Source organism: Formica exsecta, unplaced genomic scaffold (genome assembly GCF_003651465.1).
Source record: "Formica exsecta isolate Colony F162 unplaced genomic scaffold, ASM365146v1 scaffold120, whole genome shotgun sequence".
In the NCBI taxonomy this organism is placed as follows: domain Eukaryota; kingdom Metazoa; phylum Arthropoda; class Insecta; order Hymenoptera; family Formicidae; genus Formica; species Formica exsecta.
In genome coordinates, this window is record NW_021848537.1 from 2,835,737 (window position 1) to 2,861,121 (window position 25,385).

Genomic DNA, 25,385 nt, shown 5'->3' on the forward strand with positions numbered 1-25,385 from the left:
GTTTTTTTAGTACGCAGCCATGTTCGAAACGAGCGTGGCGGTCGACCATCTTGATTCGTTTCGCACAGTCGTTGACGCAGTCGGGCAGTGTCCGCGGTCGGCACCTCGCGATGCGGAACGGCGCGTCGCTGAAACGGCGATTGATAATTGTAGGTGCGCGCGTGTGTATGTGTGTATGTGACTCGGGGATTCGGGATCGACGTCGCGATTAAGCTCGCCGGGCATGGCGTTCGCGTATTGTTAACAGCGTACGCGAACAGTTCGCCGAACTCGTCCGCGCGGCCCTTGGGAAGGGCGAGAACACGAACGCCGTTCTCGAAGCGCCGCGGAGCGGAATCGTGCGGAGTCGTGCGGCTTGTCCGACCGAAAGATAGAGAGAGAGAGAGAGAGAGAGATGCTCGGGCGCACATGGTGACATCGTCTTCCGGGTCAGTTGGAAAGCAAATCTGAAGCTTACGCTCGGTTGTATTAAAGCCCTCGCCTTCCCGGATGATGCCGTCGTTGACGACGACGGCGTTCCTGTGGAATTTCCGGCGAGTTTACGGAGAGGCGACGCTTTCATGGGGGCAGGCCTATGGGGTGTAATGGCGATTGGGAAGGTGTTTTGTTTAATGAAATTCTGGAATTGGCGAATACCAAAATGATATTTGACTTGTTGCATTAATTGGGGTTTTGTTGTATTTAGTGTATATCGACATTTTTTGGTACACTAAGTTGAAGTTGTGCAAAACTAGGCAATAATTTGCAAGTATTGATAATCAGGGAAGACTGGATTAGAAAGTTTTATTTTTAATGAGATTGAATTATATATCAGTGAATTTAAGGATCAATATTTGATTTTCATTCCTGATCTTATTGGAATATCAATCAAAGCGACATTGGAATTATATGTAATACAATCTGGAAGTTTAATGTTTGATACTAATCGGAAAGCTATTTTACTTAACAAAATTGTGATTTTACTTAACAATGCATATAAAAATTATATCATTAATATGCATTTTGCTAAATTGTTACATTTGAAATTGATGGCGGACTTACATAATTATGATATAACATCATTGTTTAATGGTCATTAAAGAAGCGTTGTGACAAAATTCACAGAATTCATGAAAATTTGAAAATTTTCTTTTATATGATTACTACTACTTGATTAATTTATACATTTGATGAGGATTAAGACAGTGTTTTGTGTAGTAAAGTCAAATTTTATCTATTGTTATCTATTTCATAATTATTATTAGACTATGATTAATATCTTAAACATATGATTAGATATTTGGGACACACAAGATAACTGCAACATTATCACTTGTTTATTAATATTCCAATACATATTATAGAAAAAACACTAGGAAAAATTAAATTTGTCACGTTATATATATAAATGACTAATATAAGCAGATGCTGTATGTATGTGTGTGTATGTATGTGTGTATGTGCATAAATATACACATATATATTTTCAAAAAATATTAAGTATCTAGATATATTCATAGATACTTGTTAGACTATATCTAAATAACAACATTGTCAATGAATCCCATAAATCCATTCAATACAAATATAAATCAATCTACCATCAACAATTATGTGAGTGATGTAAAATCACACCTGTCTACCATAGGGACAGCATTCAAGTATTGATTACAATAGCATGGTGTGCTATGGGAGGAGGGTTGAAACCCAGACAAGAGAAACAGACCTACTTATTATAGTATATTTTATTCCTATATCAATCAGTTTTTGCTTTCCTTAATATATTTTTCTGATACTCTATGAATTTATAATATGTTAAAATTTATTTTCTAAATTTGTGTTGGTTATATTTATCAAAGTCTAAATATTATATCAATGGACAGTTTCATTATTATAAAATTATCTCTTATTAGTCAATAATTTGTTACACAAAATTAATTTTTATTGTTATTGCATAAGATTTGACTCCAAATAACTCTTATTCTTTTCTATTTTTATACTGTATTTTTAATGTATACATATATTTGTTATTTTGGATTATTTTTATTTTATTTTTAAAATGCAAAAAAATTTTAATTTTGGAAGAACTGTATGGGGTATTAATCTTCTAAGAAAGGTAGATACTCAAATTCCGTAAAGGTCAGGAAATCCAATTGACTGTGCTAATGTGTGATAGCTATAGACGAGTGATAGAAAGTATGTGCTGTATAGTATAGTGCAAAGACATGATGTGTGTGTCTAAATACAGATTTTAACTATGAATATCAATCGTAAATTTATTTTTGAATACACAAATTCCTCCTTTATATTACTTGATAATTTAATATGATTTATTTAATTGATTAAAATTGTATTAAACTTAAATTGTGCAAATTGTAACTAAAAAATATAATTAAAGGTATATTGGAACATAGCAAAATAAATTAAAATAAGAAAAAAGGAGTATTTTATTAAGTAATAATTAAATGTAAATTAGATTTGATCAATTAATAATTAATTAATTTGTATAAACACACACATATATAAACAATAAAAAGGCATTGTATATATATTTGTCTAAATATTCTAATATTTCATCTCTCTTTAATAAATATTAATTAAAATATAGATTTAATATTTTTTTTTACAGATCTTTCTGCAATGAAATGCATGAATGACAATGGGCTGAAATGCTTGAATGATTAGCACCTACACTTAATTGTTACAAACTTATTGTCAACGAGGTAAGATATCAGTAAAACATTTTGTTAAATACTAATAAAAATGTTTGATTAAATGTATTTTGTCAAAATATAAATTTTTTTAAAAATATTAAAAAGATTCGTCAACAGACATTGTTAAAATAATTATAACTTTATTACATTATTATATTCTTTATCTATATATGTTTAATACTTGCATTTATATTATTTTCGAAAATTTGCTAATCTTATAATTTTTTAAAATTAATTAGAATATAAAAACATAAGGTAATGAAAAATAATATTGAAAATATATGAAATATAATTTTATTTTCTTGTGTGCAAGTTTGCGTCAGATATGGCAGCTATAGAAGAGAAAAAGCGAGTCAGTGGCTCCAAGGTGTCAGCCATTGCAAACATCTTCCAGTCCAAGCCACAATTGGATCTAAGCCATAGAACTAACAATATTCTGTCGGAGGGATTTAAGGAGCCAGCTGTTCCACTGAAAGAATCCCCGACGCAAGTAACAGTGGTCAGAACAGAGAGTCATGTAGCACGTTTTAATAATGCTCGAGCTCTCTTTGAGAAGCTCGGCGAGGAAAACAAATCGAGCAGACCGTAAGTGTTAAGTTTAAATGTTACATTTTCTCTCTTTTTGTAAAATGATATCTTTTTGCCCATTTTTATTAATTAATTATCTTCGAATTTTATCAATTATATTGTTTTTATATTTTTTTATTTGATTTTTTGACTACAAGTTTTCGATTTTATTAATTTATCGATCAATTTATAATTACATAAATTAATTTTTTTTTTAATCAAATTTCTCTCTCTCTCTCTCTTTCTCTCTCTGTCATTGATTATATTAATACATTACATTTATATTATAGGGTGGATCGGGTTACTAAACCCAACAATTTGCACGGTCTTCGGTCCCGCTCTAGCTCCGCAAATTCGGGTTCCGGGTGCACTTCTCCCGCGAGGTCACCCCGTCCTCGTTCACCTTCTCCGCCAGGCAGTCGCGAGCATTTGAGTACATGGAGCGCCAGTGTACCGGCTTTGAACGCGGAACGGCATTTTGAGAACGGCCACTGTGCGCCAGAGCGACGTCCCTGTGCGGGTAAGGTCGAGCGGACGTTGGGCAAAGAAAACGATCGTCCGGAACGGCCGGAGAAACCGGAACGTCGGCCGAATTCAAAAGAGCTTATCGAGAAGCAAAAGAACTGGACTAGCCATTTCTCCAAGACCAGACCAAGCCGCTACAACTCTGATCCGAATCGATCGTTGGTCCAGACATCCCTAAATTCGCAGAACGCTCAGAACCAGATCCAGCAATCAGCGTCCGTCGACGCCTGTCAGAGCTCGGTGAGCGCGACGGTTAATGACTCCGCCAATCCGGCTACCAGATCGGCGAGCTTCTGTTCGGCACGTTCACCTCCACCACCGCCTCCGCCTATTCGGAATTCGTCCGCGGCCGGCAGGAGAGAACGACCGGCGAGTATCGCCACCGTCAACCCGTCCGAGCTATTGGAAAGCCCCGAATACGCGACGGTGGAGAGGTTCGACGACATCTCGCCGACCATTCCCGAATATGCTGTTGTTCAGAAGACAAAGAAGCTGCAAGATAATATGAAAGAGAGCCAAGATGGTGGTGCTGGTAAGACTCAAGATGCCACATTGCCGGAGTATGCTGTTGTGCAGAAGAACAGCTCGAAGGCAGCTTTGAAAACAACAGAGAAGGAAGCTTCCAAGGTCAATGCAAGCCAGAAGAGCGCAGCTATTCCGGAGGCAACTTCAGGGAGTAAAATTGTGATTTCGAAGTCTACAGAAAGCGCCAAGGACATCTCTAAGATCACTTTGCAGAATTCAAAGAGCTCAGCAACTGCAGAAGCAGTTCCAGGAAGCAAAACTGTAGTTGTAAGGCCAGTAGAGGATACCAAGGAGATTTCCAAGCCTGTTGTGCAGAGTTCAAAAGGCTCACCAATTGCGGAAGGAATTCCAGGAGGTAAAAACGCAATTTTGAAGTCAACGGAAAACCCGAAAGAAACCTCGAAGAATTCCATACTCGCGGATGGAGCACCAGTATTCAGAACTACGATTTCTAAGCCAATAGAGGATTCAAGAGAGAAGACTGAAGGATTAAAAGAAGTTATAAAATGCTCGACAGCTACAGAGAAAGCTGCAGAATCTAAAACTGCCGTCACGAATGAAATTAATAATGACATTTCCGAGCAAACGAAGGCATCACCAATATTGCATTACGAGGTTTCTAGTCCGACTCGAAGCGTCTCAGATAACGTGCTAGTAAGGAGGGAGAGCGATCTGCTGGAGGCACCGGAATATTTTAATTGTCCTCCGAGCCCGATTCACTCGCCGGCAAAGACTTCTGAGTGGAGAAATGAGTGGCTGGCAAAGAACGACGAGATTCTAAAGAGAACTGTAGATCTGAAAATTCCGACGAAGGAGGTCCCAGAGACAGAGTTGCGTAGCGAAGTCATCAGACCGGATCCAAGACCCGACTGGGCCAGACCAAGCGCGAATGCGAAAAGGAAAGACACTGTGGCGGACGATAAGAAGGTCGAACTGATACGCTCTCCAGAATCCGAATTAGGATTGCCCTCTGTAGGCACGGACAGCGCTTCATCCAGCATGAGCTCGCCTAGTTCACCTTCTAAGGATAGCAAGGAGGAGAAGGCGGAGAAGGAAATGTCAGAAAAGCATCAGACAGGTAAGTTATATTAAATTAACATATATATATATATATATATATATATATATATATATATATATATATATATATATATATATATATATATATATATATATATATATATATATATATATATATATATATATATATATATATATATATATATATATATATATATATATATATATATATATATATATATATATATATATATATATATATATATATATATATATATATATATATATATATATATATATATATATATATATATATATATATATATATATATATATATATATATATATATATATATATATATATATATATATATATATATATATATATATATATATATATATATATATATATATATATATATATATATATATATATATATATATGAAAAAAAGTTATAAAAAATATTTTAGGATTAAAAAATTTTATTTTAATTCTTAATGTATATAATTTCGATTATTAATATTATAAATTGATTTTATTTTATTTATACTTCGATTTTAATTTAATATATATTTGTTACACTTATACATATATGTATGATAAATAGCTTGTTTTAAAATTAAATCCACATTTTTACGAAGTATTGGTAAAGTCAGGTGATTTTCGCTGTCGTGGGTTGAGATGGCAGTGGGCCAAAACGCCAAAAAGTAAAAGTACCAGACGCAATCCCCCTTCTTTCCCCCCTTTTCTCCCTCCCTCCTTCTGTCGCCTTCTCCTACCGGTGTGCCACGGTATTATTTATAGAAATCACTGTAGCTTGTCCAGCAGCCAAACGTTCGTGCCTTGTCGCGTTTACTTTGCAAAAGTGTCTCTGGGACTTTTCACAGAATTTTGGAATTTTGAAATAGTCAATATTGTGCTCCAAACAAATTTTTGATTATTATAATGATTTCTCTGACAATAGAATGAGCTGTAATACATTTTCTAAATTTGAAAACAACAAGTTTGTAAAATACTTTGATATACGAATATGATATAAATTCCTGAAAATAGACAATATTAATTTTTTGACAAATATATATAAGAAAGTTTTTGAATATGTTAATATTTTTTGGGAAAGAGAGAAATATGTTTATATAGTTGTACATAAATAGAATTTTTTATTCTAAATTAGTTTTATATATAATATATATATATCTTTTATAAATTAATATACTAACAAAAAAATTAAAGAAATTGTGTATATAAACTGAAGAATTAAATAAAATGAAAAGTAAACATACAATTTATTATAACAGAAAAAAGAACTGAAGAATTTTTATACTGAGTACTTTTTTCTATAGTAAATTAACTTAAATTAAGGGATTAAATATTAAAACATAAATATATATTTTTCTGTAGAAACAATATATAAATATTGAATAAGAGTTTTACAATAACTTGAATATTATTTGTTAGTTCAATATATACAACTAATTATTTATTTTATTTAAATAAATTTTATTTAAAACTTGAATAGGATTACATCAAATAACATTAAATAATCTATATCTCTTTTAATATAAAACTTTATCAAGTTTGTATTACAATTGTATTAATAAAGATAAAGGTTATGTTCTATGCGAGTGGATAATATGCTGTAATTGCAAAAATATAGAAGATCATAATACAATATTTATGTATGAAATATTGTGTGTTATATTTTATGCAATTAAAATTTTTATATCTAAGTGAGAGAGAGAAGTTTGAAGTTCTACGCATATCAAAAAGACATAAAATTATGTGCCTGCGGTTGCTTTGTATTGATTGTGGAGGTACTTTAGAGAGATGTATTAGTTTGATAAATATATTTTTTTAAATAATAGAAGTGTTAATTTCAATATTTTTTAAATATTACCATTAATTTATTTTTTAAATCCAGGTCGCAATAGCTATGACTTGGAGACAGAGGACCAAGAAAAACCAGCCACATATCAGGGCTGTATCTCGGACATGGAGAGCGTCTCCGAAAAAGATCAGTTCCAGTTTAATGAAACAGACACAACTACAGTCATTCGACGTTCTCACGTGCGCCTTGACCTTCAGGCCGCGGGTTTAGGTCCACGTCCGCCCTCTGTGATCAGTTCTGACCAGGAATATCCTCCATTGGAGCACAAGGATATTCCTGTCCCCTCTCCATATGCCAAAAAGCTACAGAGTGAAGATACTGTTTTGCAGAGTAATACTGAATGCAAAATACAAATTAAACTAAATGCAGAAACGAAGAATGATAGTGATGCTACAGAGGCAATAAAAATCAATTCTACATCTGTGGAAGCATTATCAGAGACTAAGCCAAAGCCCAGCAGTGATGGAGTATGTCAGAAGACTGTTTCGAATGCGAAAAATGATCAAATCAAGATCAGTCTAAGAGAAAAGATTGCAAAGAACAGAGAGGAGGTCTCTGACAAGCGTTCCAGCTTTGTAGAGGCAGAAAGCAAGATTGATGGCGTAGACAAAGTGACCCACCGTACCCAGGAAATGAACAATTTTGGATCCATTGCAAAAGAGAATAAAGATGAGGAGAAATATACAACGGAGGTGGCCAATTCCGACATCAGCAACAAAAAGGACTGCATCGCAGCAGTAAATAATGTCTTAAACAAGAAAACGGAGAATGTGGAGCAAATTCAGACGACATGGGAGCAAGAGAAGCAGAAGGCCGAGCTGGCGAAGCTCAGATTATCAGAGAATTATAATCAGGGTTCTCCACTGGCATCTAATGTGCTTTCGCAAAAACATTCCGGCAGAAAATCCATCGAGCATTCTGCATCAGAAAGCAGTCAAATCGAAGACAGTGATTCTAGTGATACTAAGACCGTTACTAATGTTGAGTGCGCGACGATGGATATGCAAAATAAACCTCCTAGATTAACGGAGACTCCTTCGAAGATTGGTGTCAATCATATCACTCCTGTGACGCCAGATACTATGACTCCAGATGAAGCTGAAAATCTGCTGAGCTCTCGGTAAGTATTTTATGTGAGTGAGAAAATGAATTTTTAATCAGTGTGTCTTAGATTGCATTTGAAATTATAAACAATAAGAATTTTAACAATAAAAATTTTAGATGCGTGTAGCTATTTTTTACTTTATTGATATATATTAATGCATTAATATCAGTTATCAATAAAAAAAGATCTTTTTGTGGAATGATGCTGTTCTTGTTTTTAGGAAATAGATTATAATTTTCATTCTTTGATACAGCGATTGCATTTTTCATAGTGTGTTTATATATTTGACAGTATAATCAATATTTCTTTTGTGCCGCAGCTTTGTAACTTAATATTTGTAACTTTTGATTTAAAGCTTAATATTAATAATCTTATTTCTTTTTATTTCGATTCTAATACGTTCATATTTATTTAAATGCAAATCTCCTGATCGCCTTGGTCTATGCAGCATCTTAGAGAAAAAGATCAGGTGAGTACATTGCAATTTGCAATTTTGTAATTGGACCATAGAAGCAGATATGTCATCTTATAATAATTACAAGATTATGTATTGACATTTTTTAATAGATTTTATTATTTAATTGAATTAATTCTTCCAATCGACATAACTGCATCTGTCAACTTTAATCGCGGAATTGATTCGCTATCAGCGACGACGTAATTGTTCGTTCGTAAAGCAAAGTTGAATGATTCGTGAACGTAAATTAGACAAGGTTCGGCATTGCTATCGGATGAGGAGGCGCAGGAGATAGCGAGGCTGCTGTCTCCCACCAGTGCCGATGGCGCGGCAGGTGACGGGATTTCTAATGACAAGAATAAGGAAGGACAGGACAGGGATAGCAGAGACGACCAGGATAACACGCCCGATTGGCTGTCCGATGTCCTGTCTGCTCCTGATTCCAGTCTTATCAATAGCGCCACTCACGATTATAGGTGAACGAGCTTAATTTTCATGTCCTTTTGTTGCGCGTCTCTTTTTGCACTTTTAATTTCTATTCTTCAATATTTTTCATCCTGAGAGATTTTAAGCTTTAAGATTTTTTATATCATGTTAAAAAATCATATAAACTGTGTGTGCGTGCGTGCGTGCGATTGGAGAATTATTTGTTACTTTTTAATAATTGAGGTTTTTTAAATCCTTGACTTCTCCAATACTTGATATTGTATTCCTAGAATTTTTATAATCTTAAAAGATATCTTTTAATTCTTGGATAATCTTGGATTCAATTTCTAAAATCTTTGAATTTTTAGAATTGTTGAAATTGTTGCTAGGATTCTCTTAGACTTAAGAGTCTAATTTCAGTATCAATTTCCTTATTAATTTGCTATTGTTAAATCTCTGTTTCAGCCTGTCCCATAGATCCCGCAGTGACCTGACAATCGACTCGTTGACGGAGAGCCAAATAGGATCAGTGACTGGAAGTGAGAGTGGACTGCTAGGCTCCGTCAGTAGTTTAAACGACACCCAGGAAGCTAACGACGACACCGAAACCGAGCATCAGGACGAATACATTCCGACTCCAGGAAAAATAGTAATATATACTATAATACAATGCTAATATATATTTTTTCTTAACTAAACTAAATCTTAAAAAATAGTAAAAAAATTAGAGTAAATTAATAAAAAATATATTTTTTTACATAGTTTTTTATTAGAAATTTTATCTGTCTTGCGCAACATCTTTATTAGCAGAAAATATATATTTTTCGGTGATTCTAGATGGACTTGAGGAGAGTTATATGACTGTATTAACTTGGATATATCAATTGATCAGGTACTCGTCGAGAATGGCGTGCACTATTTCGAGGACGGCCACTTCTGGATGGAAGTTGCGGGAATTCCAGAATCCGATGAGGACGACGAGGATTACCCGTCTATTGTGCCCGTGAAGAAAACTTCCAAGGTGTCTTTCGACACCGGTCCTATGCGCGTTTACTCCACGCACTCAGTCAACGAATACGATCGCCGCAACGAGGATGTTGATCCTGTCGCAGCTAGCGCGGAATATGAGCTGGAGAAACGTGTCGAGAAGATGGAGGTAATGCTGTGAACGACACTTCGGATTTTTGACAATTTTTTCACTGTCAGAAAATAATAGCGATCGATTTGGAAATTTGGAAGGCGATCTTGAGTAATTTTTTTAGTGTAATCGTTTGTCATGATTCAATATAAAATTTTTGATGGTTATTTTGTCGCTGCGTTCCCAATGATGATGAATTTATCCTTGCTCGCAAAAATTCCATGACGATACTTTCTGGCCACTCCAATGAGAGCCTGAGGCATCTTGGAGTACTGAGGGAACCAGCTTCGTATATAAAATCAAGCTTTATTTCTTTTATTTTACATTAAACACTCACTTAAAAAACTTTTGCTATAATACTAATTAAAAACAAAAAAAAATTTAGGTTTTCCCAGTCGAGTTGATGAAAGGCCCGGAGGGTCTGGGTCTCAGCATAATTGGGATGGGCGTGGGTGCGGACGCAGGTTTGGAGAAGCTGGGCATTTTCGTGAAAACTATCACAGAGAAAGGTGCGGCCGCGCGCGAGGGACGAATCCAAGTGAACGATCAGATCGTCGAGGTCGACGGCAAGAGTCTGGTTGGCGTAACGCAGGCTTACGCCGCCAGTGTGCTAAGAAACACTTCCGGTCTTGTACGATTCGTCATTGGCAGGGAAAAGGATCCCAAGAATTCTGAAGTGGCAATGCTGATTAGGCAGAGTCTCCAGGCAGATAAGGAAAGAGAACTGGCAAATGCTGCCAATAGGTAAATATATTCCATTCAAATATAATTTATTCATATCATATATAGTTTCTATAATGAATGTGTAAATTTTACGCGAATTGTACTTTAACCAGCCAATTAAAGGGGATCATTCATTGCTTTTCAAACAGAAAACTCAATTTTTCCGATGCATCCCCCGACGGCCAACGAGGCAGCGAAGATATCTCCATCGGTAGCGGGATAAGCGGGATCCCCGGTTCGCCGGCGATGTCTTCCTGTTCGGAAGGAGAACCAGCTCATAGCCCCATCGAGAACTACCTATCACCCTCTAGTCGCAGCCGATCTCCTATACTTAGCTCATCCATGCCACAACACACTGCCACTACACAAAGCGACGTAGACAGTCTGCGATTGCTCTTGCAAGAGGTACCTTTGGCACTTACGTTTTGTACTTTATAAATCACAGAAAATGTATCTTTTTTTTTATTAAAAAATCTTATAAATTTATTTAGCAAGATGCTTTATTTATATGTATACGTGTGTAGTAGTGTTCGTTAGTATTATTTTTTGTAAATAGTTATTAATATAGTTTTCAGCAATTGTGTATTTCCATGATATATAGTGCATTTTTTTGCACTTACTTCTGTATGTATGTAAATGAGGAGTCTGTGCGCGCGCGCGCGCGTGTGTATCACGTGTGTATGTAAATTTACTGCAATTGCACGGTGTGTATCATTGATTTCCTTTGTTTTTGTTTTGCTATGTGTCTCATTGGTTGCTTGCAGAGTCAGTATAAACTTGCAATAGCGGACGAAGAAGTTGAAAAGCTCAAAGCAAAGGTAACGTACTATTATAATAGTTATTTAAATAATTAAAAAGGATAAAATAATTATAATTGATCTAAAATTATTCAAGTAATACTACACATGTAATTGCATGTGAATTAACAAGAAGATTTATTGATATTAATATAATGTATAGAAAATTAATGTAAAATCTATTTAAAAATCTATTTTTCTCTCATACAGAAAAGTAGGAGATGTGTTTGACATATCCACATGTTTATTGCATTTGCATTTATGCTTTAGCATGCTTTTCTTTGTTTCTTTTTCCGAGTCTACAAACTTGTCTTGCTTTTCTTTCTGCCTATCTTACTATATCAAAATGCATGAAATATTAAATGTATAATATTTATAACTTATAGATTGTGCTATTGGTTGAATCTATTAGCTTGTATCTTGTGATTGAAATAATATTGATACGATCATTAGATCCTTCAGATGGAATATTTGTATGCCATGCAGGTTCAGCAAGAGAGCTTTTGAAAGAGTAAATATATATATGCATCTTCTATCCCCTTCTCCCCCCAAAGAAGGATTAAATAATAAAAATTGTCCTCTCTTCGCTATAAAAAATTTGTCATTCTATCGCCACATTTTATACGATTAAATACTCTTTATCTATTATTGTATTTTTCAAATATAAATCATATTTTTTTATTATATATGTCTTGTAATCTTAATTATATTATAATCTTTATATTATGTTTTGGACAGTTGGTGGAATTGGAAAACAGCGGAGCGGGTAGCGAGGAGTACGCGGCCAAGCTACGAGAATCAGGATTGCGTCTTCACGAATCGGAAAGGGCGTTAAGTACTGCTCGCCAGGACCTATCGACGGCCAGGGAGATGTTATCGCAGGCAACGGCGCAAAACGCGGCATTGCAGCAAAAATATGCCAGAGCCAGACGAGCCGCCAGAGAGCTACGAACGGACATTGCGGCCAGAGACGAGTTTTATCAGCAATTATTGCAGGAGAAAGACACAGAGTACAATGCATTGGTGAAGAGTCTCAAGGACAGAGTACGTAGAGAGTTACCGAATCAATTTGGCTTTGACTAATGGTATTTATGATTTCAAATCAGAATAAGCGTGTTTAAAAAAAATTTATTTCAGGTGATCACGTTGGAGGTGGAATTGACGGAGACGCAGAGACGATTCGGTCTGCCGGTACGATTGCCATACGACAATACGACTGCCAGGATAGTAACGCCACAGCTTTCCCGTCGACAATTACCTCCGCCGCCTTCGTCAACCAGCTGCCAGCTCTCAGACACGGAGACCTCCGATCTCAGTAGTCCAGACGACGGCGATAAGACCGCGACTGTGGAGAGAAAACTGCCTCTGCCAATACCGGTGAAGGAGGAACTAGATCGCGCCGTACCGGCCCATCGTCTGCTGGATAATTCCGCAGGCAAGAGCAAGGCTGAGCTGGCCAGTCGGGGCGGCCTGGCTAATCGTCAATTGCCCAAACGCTCCGGAGGCCTCAGCAACAGCAGCTCCGTATGTTGATCTTTTGTATTAATCCATTAAAGGCCGTATTATATAATACACTCTGCTCGATATGGCCACAAAAATATAATTATTAAAGAATATAATTTTAAGAAATTAAGATACGAAAAAATAAATATAACGGATTATCACACACTATATAAGCAATTTTTAATACGATGAAGTTACATGATTAATAATAAACTTTAATTTTAGGATTACGGTCTTGACGAATCAGGCGATAATACGGATGACGATTCCTCTTCAAAACTTACCTCGCAGGACAACAGCAGCAGGTCGCCCAATGACTTTACATGCAAACAGTCCAATTTGAGTTCTTACTCCAGCACTTCGTCTATCAGTTCGCTCAAGGGCAAATCGCACATGGATCCTATACATGCCACTATGATCCGACAGCACAGTACCATTAGTTCACAAGTCAGGGCGATGACCGAACAGAGCTGGCCACAATCGCAGAAAAGTATGTCAAGTATATGTTTGCCTTAATATGTTGATTTATTAAAGATCATAAAAAAAGAATATGCAAGTCTTAATATGCATTCAAAATCATGGAATAAACAAAAAAAGTTATCAGATTTACTTCACAAGGAATTATCTTTTTGCCAGTTATATTTTGATTTTGGATGCAGCTTGTATACAATTATAGTTTTATTTTATATTCAGCTTTATTGAAAAATATTTCAATAATACAAAATTCTAAATTTCTCTTGATAGCTTTAACTGGACCTCCTGCATCATTGGCGGAACAGCTAAAGCAGGTTTTAGCAGAGAGAGAGAAACGACTTGGCGGGAATGATTCTTCGCGAGAGAGCTCTGGAGACTTCAGTGATCTCAATAATCCTCATAATGATCCAACAATGGTTACACATCACCTTGTGGAAGAGATACGACAAGCTGTTAACGAGGCTAATCAAAGAGGTAAATGAAAATAAATTGAGTTTTAAATTACAGTCAATTACAACAATAATATTTTATTCTAATTAAATTAATTATTTCTCAGTGAAAAAGGTGTCAATTTCCTCATCGAACTTAATCAGTAGTGGAAGCGCACCTTGGCACCATCCAGGAAGTTCTCCTTCAAGCTTGTCTTCCGGCGGTTCCGTGAGTCCTCCTGGTGTTGATCCTAGTCCTTCAAAAGCCGGTAGCCTAACAGGTACTTTGGATATTTTACATATTAATGTAGTCCCAGCATATACTTTATTTTTTCTTAATTAAAATTGTTTAAATCAAAATTAAGGATATCTAAAAAAAAGTTTAACTTAAAGTTAAGAATGAATTTCTATCAGCTTCTTTCAATTTGCTTCCTTTCAAAGCGCTATTAATATAATGCTTTATTCAAAAATATAAAAATCTTGCTTTACTCGCTTAGCAATCTTAACAATGCACGACTTTTTGATTCAAGACGTTTTCTTTTTTTTTTATAAAAGTTAATATTTATTTAAGATATTCAATGAAAAAAAATAACGGAACAGTTATTAGTAAAAAGATGCAAACATCAGAAAGGGATACGGTTAACGATTAATTGCCAATAAAGACTAATAGCGTAATAAGATCTTGCTACATTTTATTTATTTTCCATCATGCATGCGTTATCAATATAGATTCGAGCACAGTTTGGTTGCCCGCTCACCTAAGCGACTTTGGTTTAGGTGACAAAAAATCTCACTTCTGGCAGAACGCTCCAGTCACGGATTGGTCCAAAGAGCAAGTGAGTATATTCGATTGACTTCTTAGAAAAAAATAATTTGCGATTGAGAAGAATTCATTTTCATACATACATACAAACCGTTTTAAATAAATATCTAAAAAAACAAGCAGATTTTGTGCTGGAAAATCTTCTTAACATAATATATATGTATATATATATTATGTCATTTCCTTTCTTCTCTCATCTCTCATTGTCATAAAAATAGTTATACTTTGCTTTTTTACTTTTAATATCATACGGTTTAAAAAATATCTTTTTATAGGTTTGCCAGTGGCTTACAGGAATTGGTTTAGAACACTATTCATCGCAATTTTTGGATAACGGTATCAACGGGAGTAATCTGTTACGTTTGGAATCTAGGGAATTGAAGGCCCTAGGAGTTTACGGCGAAGCTAAGGCGCATCTGAAGCGCAAGTTGAAAGAGTTAAGAGCCCAGGCCGATCGCGAGCGCAAGGAGCGCAAGGAAATAGAGCGAATGCGGCGAAAAGCGGAAAAAGCCGCGCGGAAAAAGTAGCTCGAGAGCGAAGTATAGAGGCGTTCAATATCAATTAGAGGCGCCCGGTAGGATAATGCGGACATTCTCGACGCTAGGTGTACAGGGTATCTCGAAAGAGGTAAATAGAGGAATTAATAAAATGAATTATATCAAAATTTATTTATTGAAAAATTATATTTATTGAGAAACATCGGAGATCAAATTTGTCCTAGGAAATTCGAATAAAGAAATGACGCCGTCCATTTCACATAGGATGTCATCTAGATATGTCATCTAGAAAGCTACGTATTCTTGTCATATCTATGAAAGAATTGTACGTAAGCAAGTTTTTTAAATATTGTTTTTTTTCTGACAGCCATTTTTTTGGGGTTCATCGTCTTTTAAAATAATTTCAAGCAGTATAGAATTGAGATCAAAATCACATATTAAATAATTTCTGATAATAACTGAGATCATAATCATTTCAAATAATTCATAATAGTAATTATGAGGGTAGTATTAATCTTGTAATAATTTAATTTAAAGACATAATTTATGCTTAATTATGCTTATGAATTATTTGAAATAAATAATATAATTTGATGACACATAATAGCAATTTTTCGTCATTTAATGCCATTTGTTACTACAATCTAATTTTAATCAAAAGAATTATTATATTTCAATAATAAATTGTCAACTTTTATGATAACCCTTTCAATTTTAAAAGAATAATTATATTAAAATTTTCATTAATTTTAAATATTTTCTAATAAAATAATTGTAAAAGTACATAATTAGTCGAAATAATTCCTAATAATTGAAATTATTATTACAAATAAAGTTTCATAATAATTTAAGTTACCTCTCTGGGACACTCGGTACACACTGGCGTTTTCTTCAAGATTACTCCGCTTTCGTTCAATTGTAATCTGTTTCCTTAAATGAGGGCCACGTACTGAGCCTCCGCATTTATTTGTTATCGCCATACTTATACTTTTGCTATTATATAGGTATATATTAGTATTTTTTTCTTAATTATTAATAGTATTTAAAAGAGAGAGCGAGTGTGTATGTATGTGAATGCGTGTAAAGAAATTCTAGCGATTTAATTAAACAGCCGCGTTCTAATAACGCGTCTTGCCCTACATTAGTGGTCGCTCGATTTTCGCTTTAATGAATGCCGATTCTTTTATGATGGATATAAAATTGTCAGCCGCTTCTATATTGCCAGACGGGTTTAGAGCGCGGAAAATGTGTAATAAAAAATGTCATATTACTTAAATACACTTTTTTGTAATTGTATGTACGTATATAGTATACATACTCTTATACATATATGTTATATATTGCCACATATATATAAGCATTGTTCCCATATTTATTTCTACGATCGCGTATATATATATACATATGTATGTATAATATATTATATATAATATATATACATATATTATATATAATATATATACATATATATAACTTCTTTGCAACTAAGATCGATCTTTCGAATAAAATGTAATCATCATTTTCCTCGATTTTATATAAATGCGTCGCGTGCGTCAACGAATTATTAATTAAAAGTCTGTCTCTGATCAATTATGTTGGATTTTTAAAATGCCTGAAAAATTTTAATTTAAATTTTTTGTAATTATCGACTTTAAGTAGATTTTAACTAGAAAAAAGTTATTTTTTGTTGAATAATTATGGCATTTCGCAGTTTGTTACATTGTAACAAGTGCTTGGAAAAAATAATGGACCATTAATAGATCATTCTATGCAAGCATAAGGAGAATGAAAGCACTCAAGAGTACCAAGAGTGGATCCTGTACCCTGCAAAAATATCTATCAATAATAATAATAATAATAATAATATACATATACATATATATATATATATATATATATATATAGATAAATAAAAACACATCTCGAAATTTCAATCGTAATCTGTTTTGCAATGTGAAACGCAGTGGAGATCTTTTTTGGTTATAAAAAATTGAAAAAATTTTTCTGAGAAAATAATTATACAAATTATATATATCGAAATCGGACATGAACAGAAGTAGGATCTACGCATCACGAAGGTTGCTTCCTATTTTTAAGAGATCAAAAAGACCGCTTTCCGATTTTAAAATGTTTTAATATTAAATGATATAAAAGATACCGATAAAAATATAATAAAAATTTATAATATTATTCGATAATTTTTTTAATTTGATATATAGGACATATATTTTCTACGATTAATAACTTTTTTTTATAATAGATATTTTATATTGCAATTAATCAATTTGATCAAAATCTCTTGTTAAAAAGAAAAAATGAAATTGATCAGAGACAACTTATATACTTTACAGACTTGTTATAATTATTTTGTAATTAAGAGATACCGTTTCCCGTAATTTATATTTATTCGCTCCGAATTTGCTCAAAGCGAGACTTTTACATGTCAGATGTTAACAGATTTGCATCCTTCCCTCGATCATTTTCCATAGAATTGTCAAACACTCTTGAAAGACTCAAGGATAAGTCCTTTGTTGTCAAGCTATTGCTGTAAATTCTGGGACACTCAGTGTCGAACATTCCACGTGAAATCAGATAGAATAAAGCCAAACGTGTGGCCAGACTGCTCCCACGTTAAGGAGAGATCCTGAGCGAGCATAAGGCTGCAATAAGTCGACGCAGAGTTGCGCCGGAGACGAGGACGAGCGTACAGCTGTACGCGTACTTATTTATAGTAGCGTTGAACTTTTGAACGCTCCACTTTGAACATTTCGAAACGCTACGCAAACCGCGAACGATCGAAAATGTTGAACATTGGAGCGTAATATGTAAATATCACGTATGTACTGAACACGATATATGATTAATAACGACGACTGTAACTGGTGAGAGAGAGAGAGAGAGAGAGACGAATTAATGTATATGTATGCATGTGTGCGATTTGTATGAGTACGCGGAGTGACAAAAAACGATTACAGTGTCATAATGCTAATCTACGAGGCATAATCCTGAATTTTCATCGTCGTAAATCCTTATAGAAGTCCTCCATAGTTGCATTACTCGGCGATTGCAACGCGCACTTGTTGTTTTTGTTATACTCACAACGAACTGCGGGAATGAATTGTCTATGTTTCTTATAAGGATTGTAATGATATATATCGCCGTTAGCGAAACACGTTTCATCAACGGAATGATCCTCCTGCACTTCGGCTATCCATAGTGAAATTTTGCTTTTATTTCTTTCGATACTCGTTTAATTACATTTATTAAGAATCTGTGGATCTTGAGCTTTGAGGATTTCTTAGTATTATGAAGACTATAGATGTTCTGGAATGTTTTAAATTTGATCAAACCTTTCTCATTTTTTTTATCTTTGGATCTGTAGAAAATCTATAGTCTTACAGTCTATATATTTTTAAAACTTCAGATTATTCTTATGATTCTATATTTTTGAAACGCGTTGAGTTCTTTGAATTCTGTGGTTTCTTTGAATGAAGTCCTGTATTTTTTCCGTTGTATTGTACATCTTGAAAATCTTTGAAATTTTAGATTCTTGTAATTTTAAAAACTTCCAGATTTTCATAGAATTAATATTCCTAAGCTCTTGGATTTTTAGATTGTTTTCAAATATTTGAATGTTTTTAATCAATCAATTTATTATCAATCTAATCGTTTTATTCTTGATTTATTTGATTGTTTGTTTTTTCAATTGTTAAATCGAACACCATCACATTCTTTTGCTCTTTGAGCAAATTCTCAAGTCTGGACTCTCATTTATGTACTTCCGTTCCCCAAAACTCCTGATCCTTCAGTTATCCGTTATATTGAATTATGACGAGAAATCGTGTGAATTCTTTAAAATAAATTTTTGTAATAAATAACGGTCGGAATAACAAAATTTATACGTATCATAATTCAATATAGCTACAGCGAGGAAATAGGAGCCTTTTGGGATGGAGTCTTTACAAAGCCGACTGATTTATCATAAGTTTTGTAGTCAATTTTCAACATCACTTAACCGCATAACTTCGAGGAGCGCCTCATACACGATCCGATTAATTGCTTAAATCAGCAAAATTCTTAAAAAAAAAAAAAAATTCTCGCCGTTTCTACTGGATCATGTTGCGCGACTGTTTGATTATCTATAGCAATTGTAAAAGCAAGAAGATGATATTTAAACTTACGTATTGCTGTAGCATTAGATTCAACATAGCGTGATTAATCGTAAGTGACAAGCGCGTGTAACATATATATGTTTGATTTTATATTATAAATACTTCGAGAGAGATATATTGATAACTTGTTTTTTAAACGTTATCGCATACACACTTTTGCTGTTGCTTTTGTCGGATCGTGTGTGATTCGAGTCATGTACATGTTTCCATTAATTTGAGATTGTTGTTTACGAGAGGAAAAAGATAATTGAGGTGGTAAGAGGATGATGATATGATAATGGAAGTACATGCGAAACGGCAGCTTTTTAATATGTCTACGAAAAATATTGTCAAACAATACTCTTGAACGTTTTAATTAAAAGTAATTCGTACGATACATAAAACCTGATTTTTTAATTTTTTACTCTTAATATTTATGCAAGGGTAAGAAATTTTAAGATTCTCTGCTTTGCATAAAAATATATATTTATTAAATACGTTTTTATAAAAAACAATTTTGACCTTTGGTTTATATATGGTTGCTTAGATACATTCGTTTGATCGATATTTTATATAACATTGTATCGAGTTTTATAGCAAACACACAAGAAGAGAAGTTGCATCGAATTGAGTGAACTATTTGTCAAAATTCGAATTCGAATTATGGCAATAATTATCAAGGATTATCAATGGCGTCAGACAGAGAAGAGGATAATAATTTATGTGCCTCTGAGAGGTCATCCTAAAAATGTACATTTATTCGTGATAGACGATTACGTAAAGGTATATTCAATTGTTTTTTAATTTTCGAAATAATATTCTGTTACAATTTTTCTGTTAAAATTTTAATGACTTTTAAAAACGATGTATGATATAAGTAAAAAAACTTCAACGTATTAAAATATCATGAGTATTCATAAAACTTGGACTGACATATTGAATTTTTATTGAAGATTAGTTTTCCGCCATTTATTTTGGAATTATTTCTATGGGCAAACGTGCTCGAGGAAGAGAGTGAATGTACTTTGACAGATACTGAAGCAATCTTCTCTTTGCAAAAAGCGAGCGTGGCTTCTGACTGGCCAAACCTCGAGGTGAAGGACATTAGCGAGGAGCAGAAACGCGATTCTAGAAAACGAGCTTTAGAAAAAGCACAAGACGTTTCGGATAATCGTGCAAAATCTAAAAGTGGTAAGGATTGTTAATTAAAAAATAATTCGAATCCTCACTTTTGAACTATGAATAAAGAGCAAGTAATTACACGGAAAAAAAGATTGGCATAATTATTATATATATTATATACATATAGATAAATCTTTATTATTTTAAATATGTATTATAAATATTACACACACATACACAATATGGTATATTATTTGATATTTTTAAATATTAGGTGACATATATTGTAATATATACTGTTTATAGATTTATTTATATTTGTGTTATAGATATTTATTAATTATTATAATATATAATTCTAATTAATTACTTTCTGATCTTTTTGGAATCGAACAGATAAGATATTTATAACAGCATTCTAAATATATTGGAACGTAATATATTTTTTAATTTTTTAATATATATTTTACGTTATAAGTTGAAGAAACTAAAAATAATATTAAATTGGAAATAATATTCTATTTATAGAATTAGAAAATATAAAAAAGTAATTATTTTTTAAAACTAAAAATGTTTTTCGTAATAAATAGGAATTATTTATTGAAAAATGTACCACTGCTTTGCAGAAAAACGTCAATATTTGCAAAAAGAAGCCGTAAAAGTGCAAGTAAATTTGGATACTGATACATTAAATAAAATAGAAGCTTTAAGAGATTCTCAGCGTAGAGGTGCAATGCAAGATTTTGAAGAATGGCGATCAAACGCGGAAATGCCGATTTTTCAGGATATTTCCGGCAAGGTGCAAGAGAATAGAAAGGCATACAGGTATTGTTTAAAAAAATATAGAGAGTACGCCAAACCGATTAAAGTTCCACATATTAAACGATTAAAGATTGATACATATTTCTGGAACTATAAACGAAAATGACATCTCTTTTTCTATAAAATATTCTATAAAATATTCGATTCTTTTCATTTAATCAAAGAATTTTTTCGAAAGAGCTCCACTTAAATGGTTCAAGGATGATCTTGGCATCCTGCGATCTCGAGAAATCAACAAGAAAGAAAAATTAAATAAAGAACTAAAAGAAATAAAAGAAAAACAACAAGACAGCTCAATAGTTATAGAAGAACTAATTGTCGAAGAAAATGTGAAGGAAACATCATCGATTGAAGAAAATCTGAAAAAAGAATTAATTGTTGAAAAAGATACAAAAAAAACATTAATTAACGCAGAGAATATGAAAGAAAACTCAATTATTGGAAAAGAACTAAAGAAAGAATTAAATATTAAAGAAAAAATGGAGAAAGAATTAACCGTTAAAGAAAACTTGAACACAGACTTAATTGATACAGCGAATCTGAAAGAAGATACAGTTCTCGATGAAAATATTCAGAAAGAAGGGAATACTTTAGGGATAAAGGAGGCAACTTCGAGTAAGAGTTCCGATCTTGAAGAACAGTTTTCTAGTTGTTCCGAGGATTCCGAGTCGGATTATGAAATGACATCCTCCAGATCTGCAACAAAGTCTTTAATCAAGAAAATGGATCAGAAATCTTCGCAAGGATTCTATATGAAAATGAAGAAACAAAAGCCAGATCAGAATTTGATCGATAAAGTACTGAAGGGTCAATATTACAAAATGAATCAGATATTTGATGAATCAGCGAATGCAGTTCCACTTCCCAGAAGAAGCGGAACTATCAATATAACTTTCTCTGAACGGGTCTTTCCTACTCCAGCCCGGGAGAGTTCTCTTATTGAGGAACAGGAAGTATGCTATATATTTTTAATTGTATTATAAATTATATGACAAGTAATCTTCTTAACAAGAAGAGTTGATAAAAATAACATTTTTTTAGTAAAAGATTGATGGAAATGAATTTTTTCTTAATTGAGAACCTGTTGAAAGTCAATTTTTCTCTTCGAATTTTTCTCATCCTCTTCGAAATAATTCCATGAGAATTTGTTCTCCACATATAATAGTAACTTGATATTATAATTTTAACGATGTATGCAAATGTACATATTTATTTTCAGTGGCTTTCCAAGCAAGCGGAAGCTAGAAGAAAAACTGGATTTGTTGTCGAGGATCTTCGCCCTGAAGAACAGGATCCTCAATGGTTAAAGGATAAGGGCGAGTACGTTAATGAAAACGTGTTTTGTCACATATTTTTTATTATTCAAAATTAATTATTTCTATATTTTTTGCAGTGATTTTTTCAAGGCGGGGAACTATCTGGCTGCTATCAGTGCGTACACGCATGGGATTAAAATCAGTAACGAAATGACGGCGCTCTACGTGAATAGATCGGCTGCGCATTACGCTCTCGGAAATTATCACAGATGCATTGACGATTGTTCTAAGGTAATGAAAATCTTAATCGATATATATTATTTTAGAATATGTTATCCAGAAATATTTTTTAAAAGTTTCAAAAAAATTGAGAAGATAAGAGAATAAAAAAATATACAGAAAATATAAAATAGGAAATAAGCAAGAAGTTTACAATATGAAATCGCTTAAAATTAAAGAGGTATAGAACAGAAAAAAAATTATGTATAACTTATCAGTTGATTTTGAATTTCCAAATATTTATAATTAAGTTTTATTTTTTCAGTGTTTTGTTATATAAAACACTGAAAAATATCGATATATGACAGATATTTTTTATATCACTTCCAATTCTTAATTTTTACATAAGAAATATAGGAAAGTATGTAATTAGAAAGAAAAGATTTTCTTTTTCTAGGTATTAGAACTGATGGAACCAAAATGTGAGAGTAACAGAGTATCGAGAGCGAGATGTCATGCTCGACGGGGCGCTGCACTTTGCAAATTGTCTGCACCGCAACACGGAATCCCTGAACTAGAGGCTGCTCTGAGATTAGACCCTAATAATGAGAGCATTAAACACGACCTTCTCGCCGTTAAACAATATTTTAATATAAAGGAATAAAGATAGGGACAAAGGACAATTATATCGATTTAAAAAAATGTTCCCTTTTGTCATTATAAGAACCTTTCGATTTTTTTTTATTTTAAGAAACAGGAATCCTCTAATCTATATAATTCATTTCCACTGTTTTCTTTTAATTAATCGTGCGTTAAGAAGATTATTGTCCTCATATTTATTATCCTTGTTCAAAGCTTACTATTCTTATTGTTAGCGGCCACAGATTCATTCATACAGGCGCACTTGGTGTGCTCCAGAGCATGGATGACTTCATGATGACGATCTCGTTGTTGATCGATGCGGTGCCTGATCATGAAGACGAGGCTGACGTTTTTGGTCTCGATCGGAGCACAGACTTGCTTGGAATCGGGACAACATCCCGACTCTGCGCACCGCGCTAGAACCGTGGATGCAGGATAGAAGATTTCGTCAGGTCCTGGACCCGCAGTTAGGAGATCTTCCACCCGGACAGCCCTTGGTTGGGGTAAGGAACATTGAAATTCATACACCAATTGCGCGTGGTTCAGAAAACTACTATCCCTGCATTGAATAAAAAGAGTATAGGTGTGTGATTATGAAAATGGAGAAAATGAAGATAGAAGAAAGGACAATGAAGAATAAATCGAGAGGAAAAGAATTTGATAAATAATTTTTTTTAAGATATTAAAAAAGAAATAATAAGTCATAAACACCGACTGACTACATCATGTTCTCACCTGTAATGTCTGCCAGTGACAGTTAGTGCGAACTGAACGCAGATTACGAGCAACAAAAATTTTTTCATCTTCAGAATATAATTCAAGCAAACTTTCACAAGTCTTTAAATCACTGCAACGTTTTTCTCAATAACAGTAAGTTTAATTCAGTAAATTCTTTAAAGCGAACATTACGATATTTCTGTAAAAAAAAAGCACTCCTTTATCAATGATGTTTAATAAAAAATTTAATTTCCCGAATAGCGATTACAATATTTATCAAATATACGTCAATTTATTTCACCACACACAATAATTATATATTTTTCAAAAGATTCAATTTTAATATTTTTTCCAGAAAAAAGCCAGTTCTTTTTTATTCTTCCTCCCCGTTCCTCGCAAAATTCGCACCGAGGATGCTTGCTGCGACTGCTGTCGAGGCTCTACGATCTGAATTCTTTCGTGCTGTGTATATACGTAATTTTTATCCAGGCTGTTCCCTCATTCTCGTCCTCCCTTCTCTGATTTCTTGGTCTCACCTGTTATTCGATGTCTTTTCGCTTGGAGCATCTCCCTGCGGATTCCCGGTAAGAGAAAGAAATTCGAAGAGGGATCAGTCTAATGATTCCGAGAAGTTCTTTGAGTTAACTATAATTACTAGAAACAGCGAGAGCACGATGTTGCTTCTCGTGACTCTTCCCATTCTCATTACGCTTTTCTTGTCCTTTAAATGTTCTCTCTCCTCGATTCATTTAACCACTTGTTTTAGGATGCAGAAATCCGAAAAACAAATGCAATGAAATAAAATCAATAAGTCGTTTTTATTAATTTTAGCGATTAATTTAATTAAGTTTGTTTAAAATTATTAA

General features: G+C 33.5%; 3 protein-coding genes across 10 annotated transcripts; 2 read left to right on the forward strand and 1 right to left on the reverse strand.

Annotated features, from left to right (window-relative positions):
* The first annotated feature begins 1 nt into the window (after position 1).
* LOC115242637 lies at positions 2-16,939 on the forward strand. Of its 8 annotated transcripts, none has more exons than XM_029819078.1 (19): positions 4-428; positions 2,609-2,702; positions 3,007-3,278; positions 3,551-5,388; positions 7,253-8,339; positions 8,773-8,793; positions 9,033-9,257; positions 9,673-9,856; positions 10,100-10,363; positions 10,731-11,089; positions 11,218-11,473; positions 11,833-11,886; positions 12,604-12,909; positions 13,003-13,389; positions 13,594-13,858; positions 14,113-14,316; positions 14,399-14,551; positions 15,000-15,106; positions 15,369-16,939. In XM_029819078.1, exons 3-19 carry the CDS (start codon positions 3,019-3,021, stop codon positions 15,618-15,620), a joined length of 6,222 nt encoding a protein of 2,073 aa, XP_029674938.1. In that variant the 5' UTR covers positions 4-428; positions 2,609-2,702; positions 3,007-3,018; the 3' UTR covers positions 15,621-16,939. The 8 variants fall into 8 exon arrangements, with proteins under 8 accessions (XP_029674990.1, XP_029674999.1, XP_029674964.1 ...); XM_029819112.1 differs by having other exon boundaries at positions 15,048-15,106; XM_029819095.1 differs by having other exon boundaries at positions 4-149.
* Positions 16,940-17,806: 867 nt separating this feature from the next.
* Positions 17,807-24,023, forward strand: LOC115241289 (dynein assembly factor 4, axonemal-like). Its single transcript, XM_029816986.1, has 7 exons — positions 17,807-20,524; positions 20,695-20,932; positions 21,490-21,688; positions 21,864-22,638; positions 22,905-23,005; positions 23,079-23,232; positions 23,618-24,023. Exons 1-7 carry the CDS (start codon positions 20,405-20,407, stop codon positions 23,822-23,824), a joined length of 1,794 nt encoding a protein of 597 aa, XP_029672846.1. The 5' UTR covers positions 17,807-20,404; the 3' UTR covers positions 23,825-24,023.
* On the reverse strand, positions 22,242-24,821 carry LOC115241307 (vascular endothelial growth factor A-A-like). Its single transcript, XM_029817008.1, has 3 exons — positions 24,538-24,821; positions 24,021-24,361; positions 22,242-22,381 (listed from the first exon to the last, which is right to left on the reverse strand). Exons 1-3 carry the CDS (start codon positions 24,603-24,605, stop codon positions 22,359-22,361), a joined length of 432 nt encoding a protein of 143 aa, XP_029672868.1. The 5' UTR covers positions 24,606-24,821; the 3' UTR covers positions 22,242-22,358.
* Between the last annotated feature and the right edge of the window lie 564 nt (positions 24,822-25,385).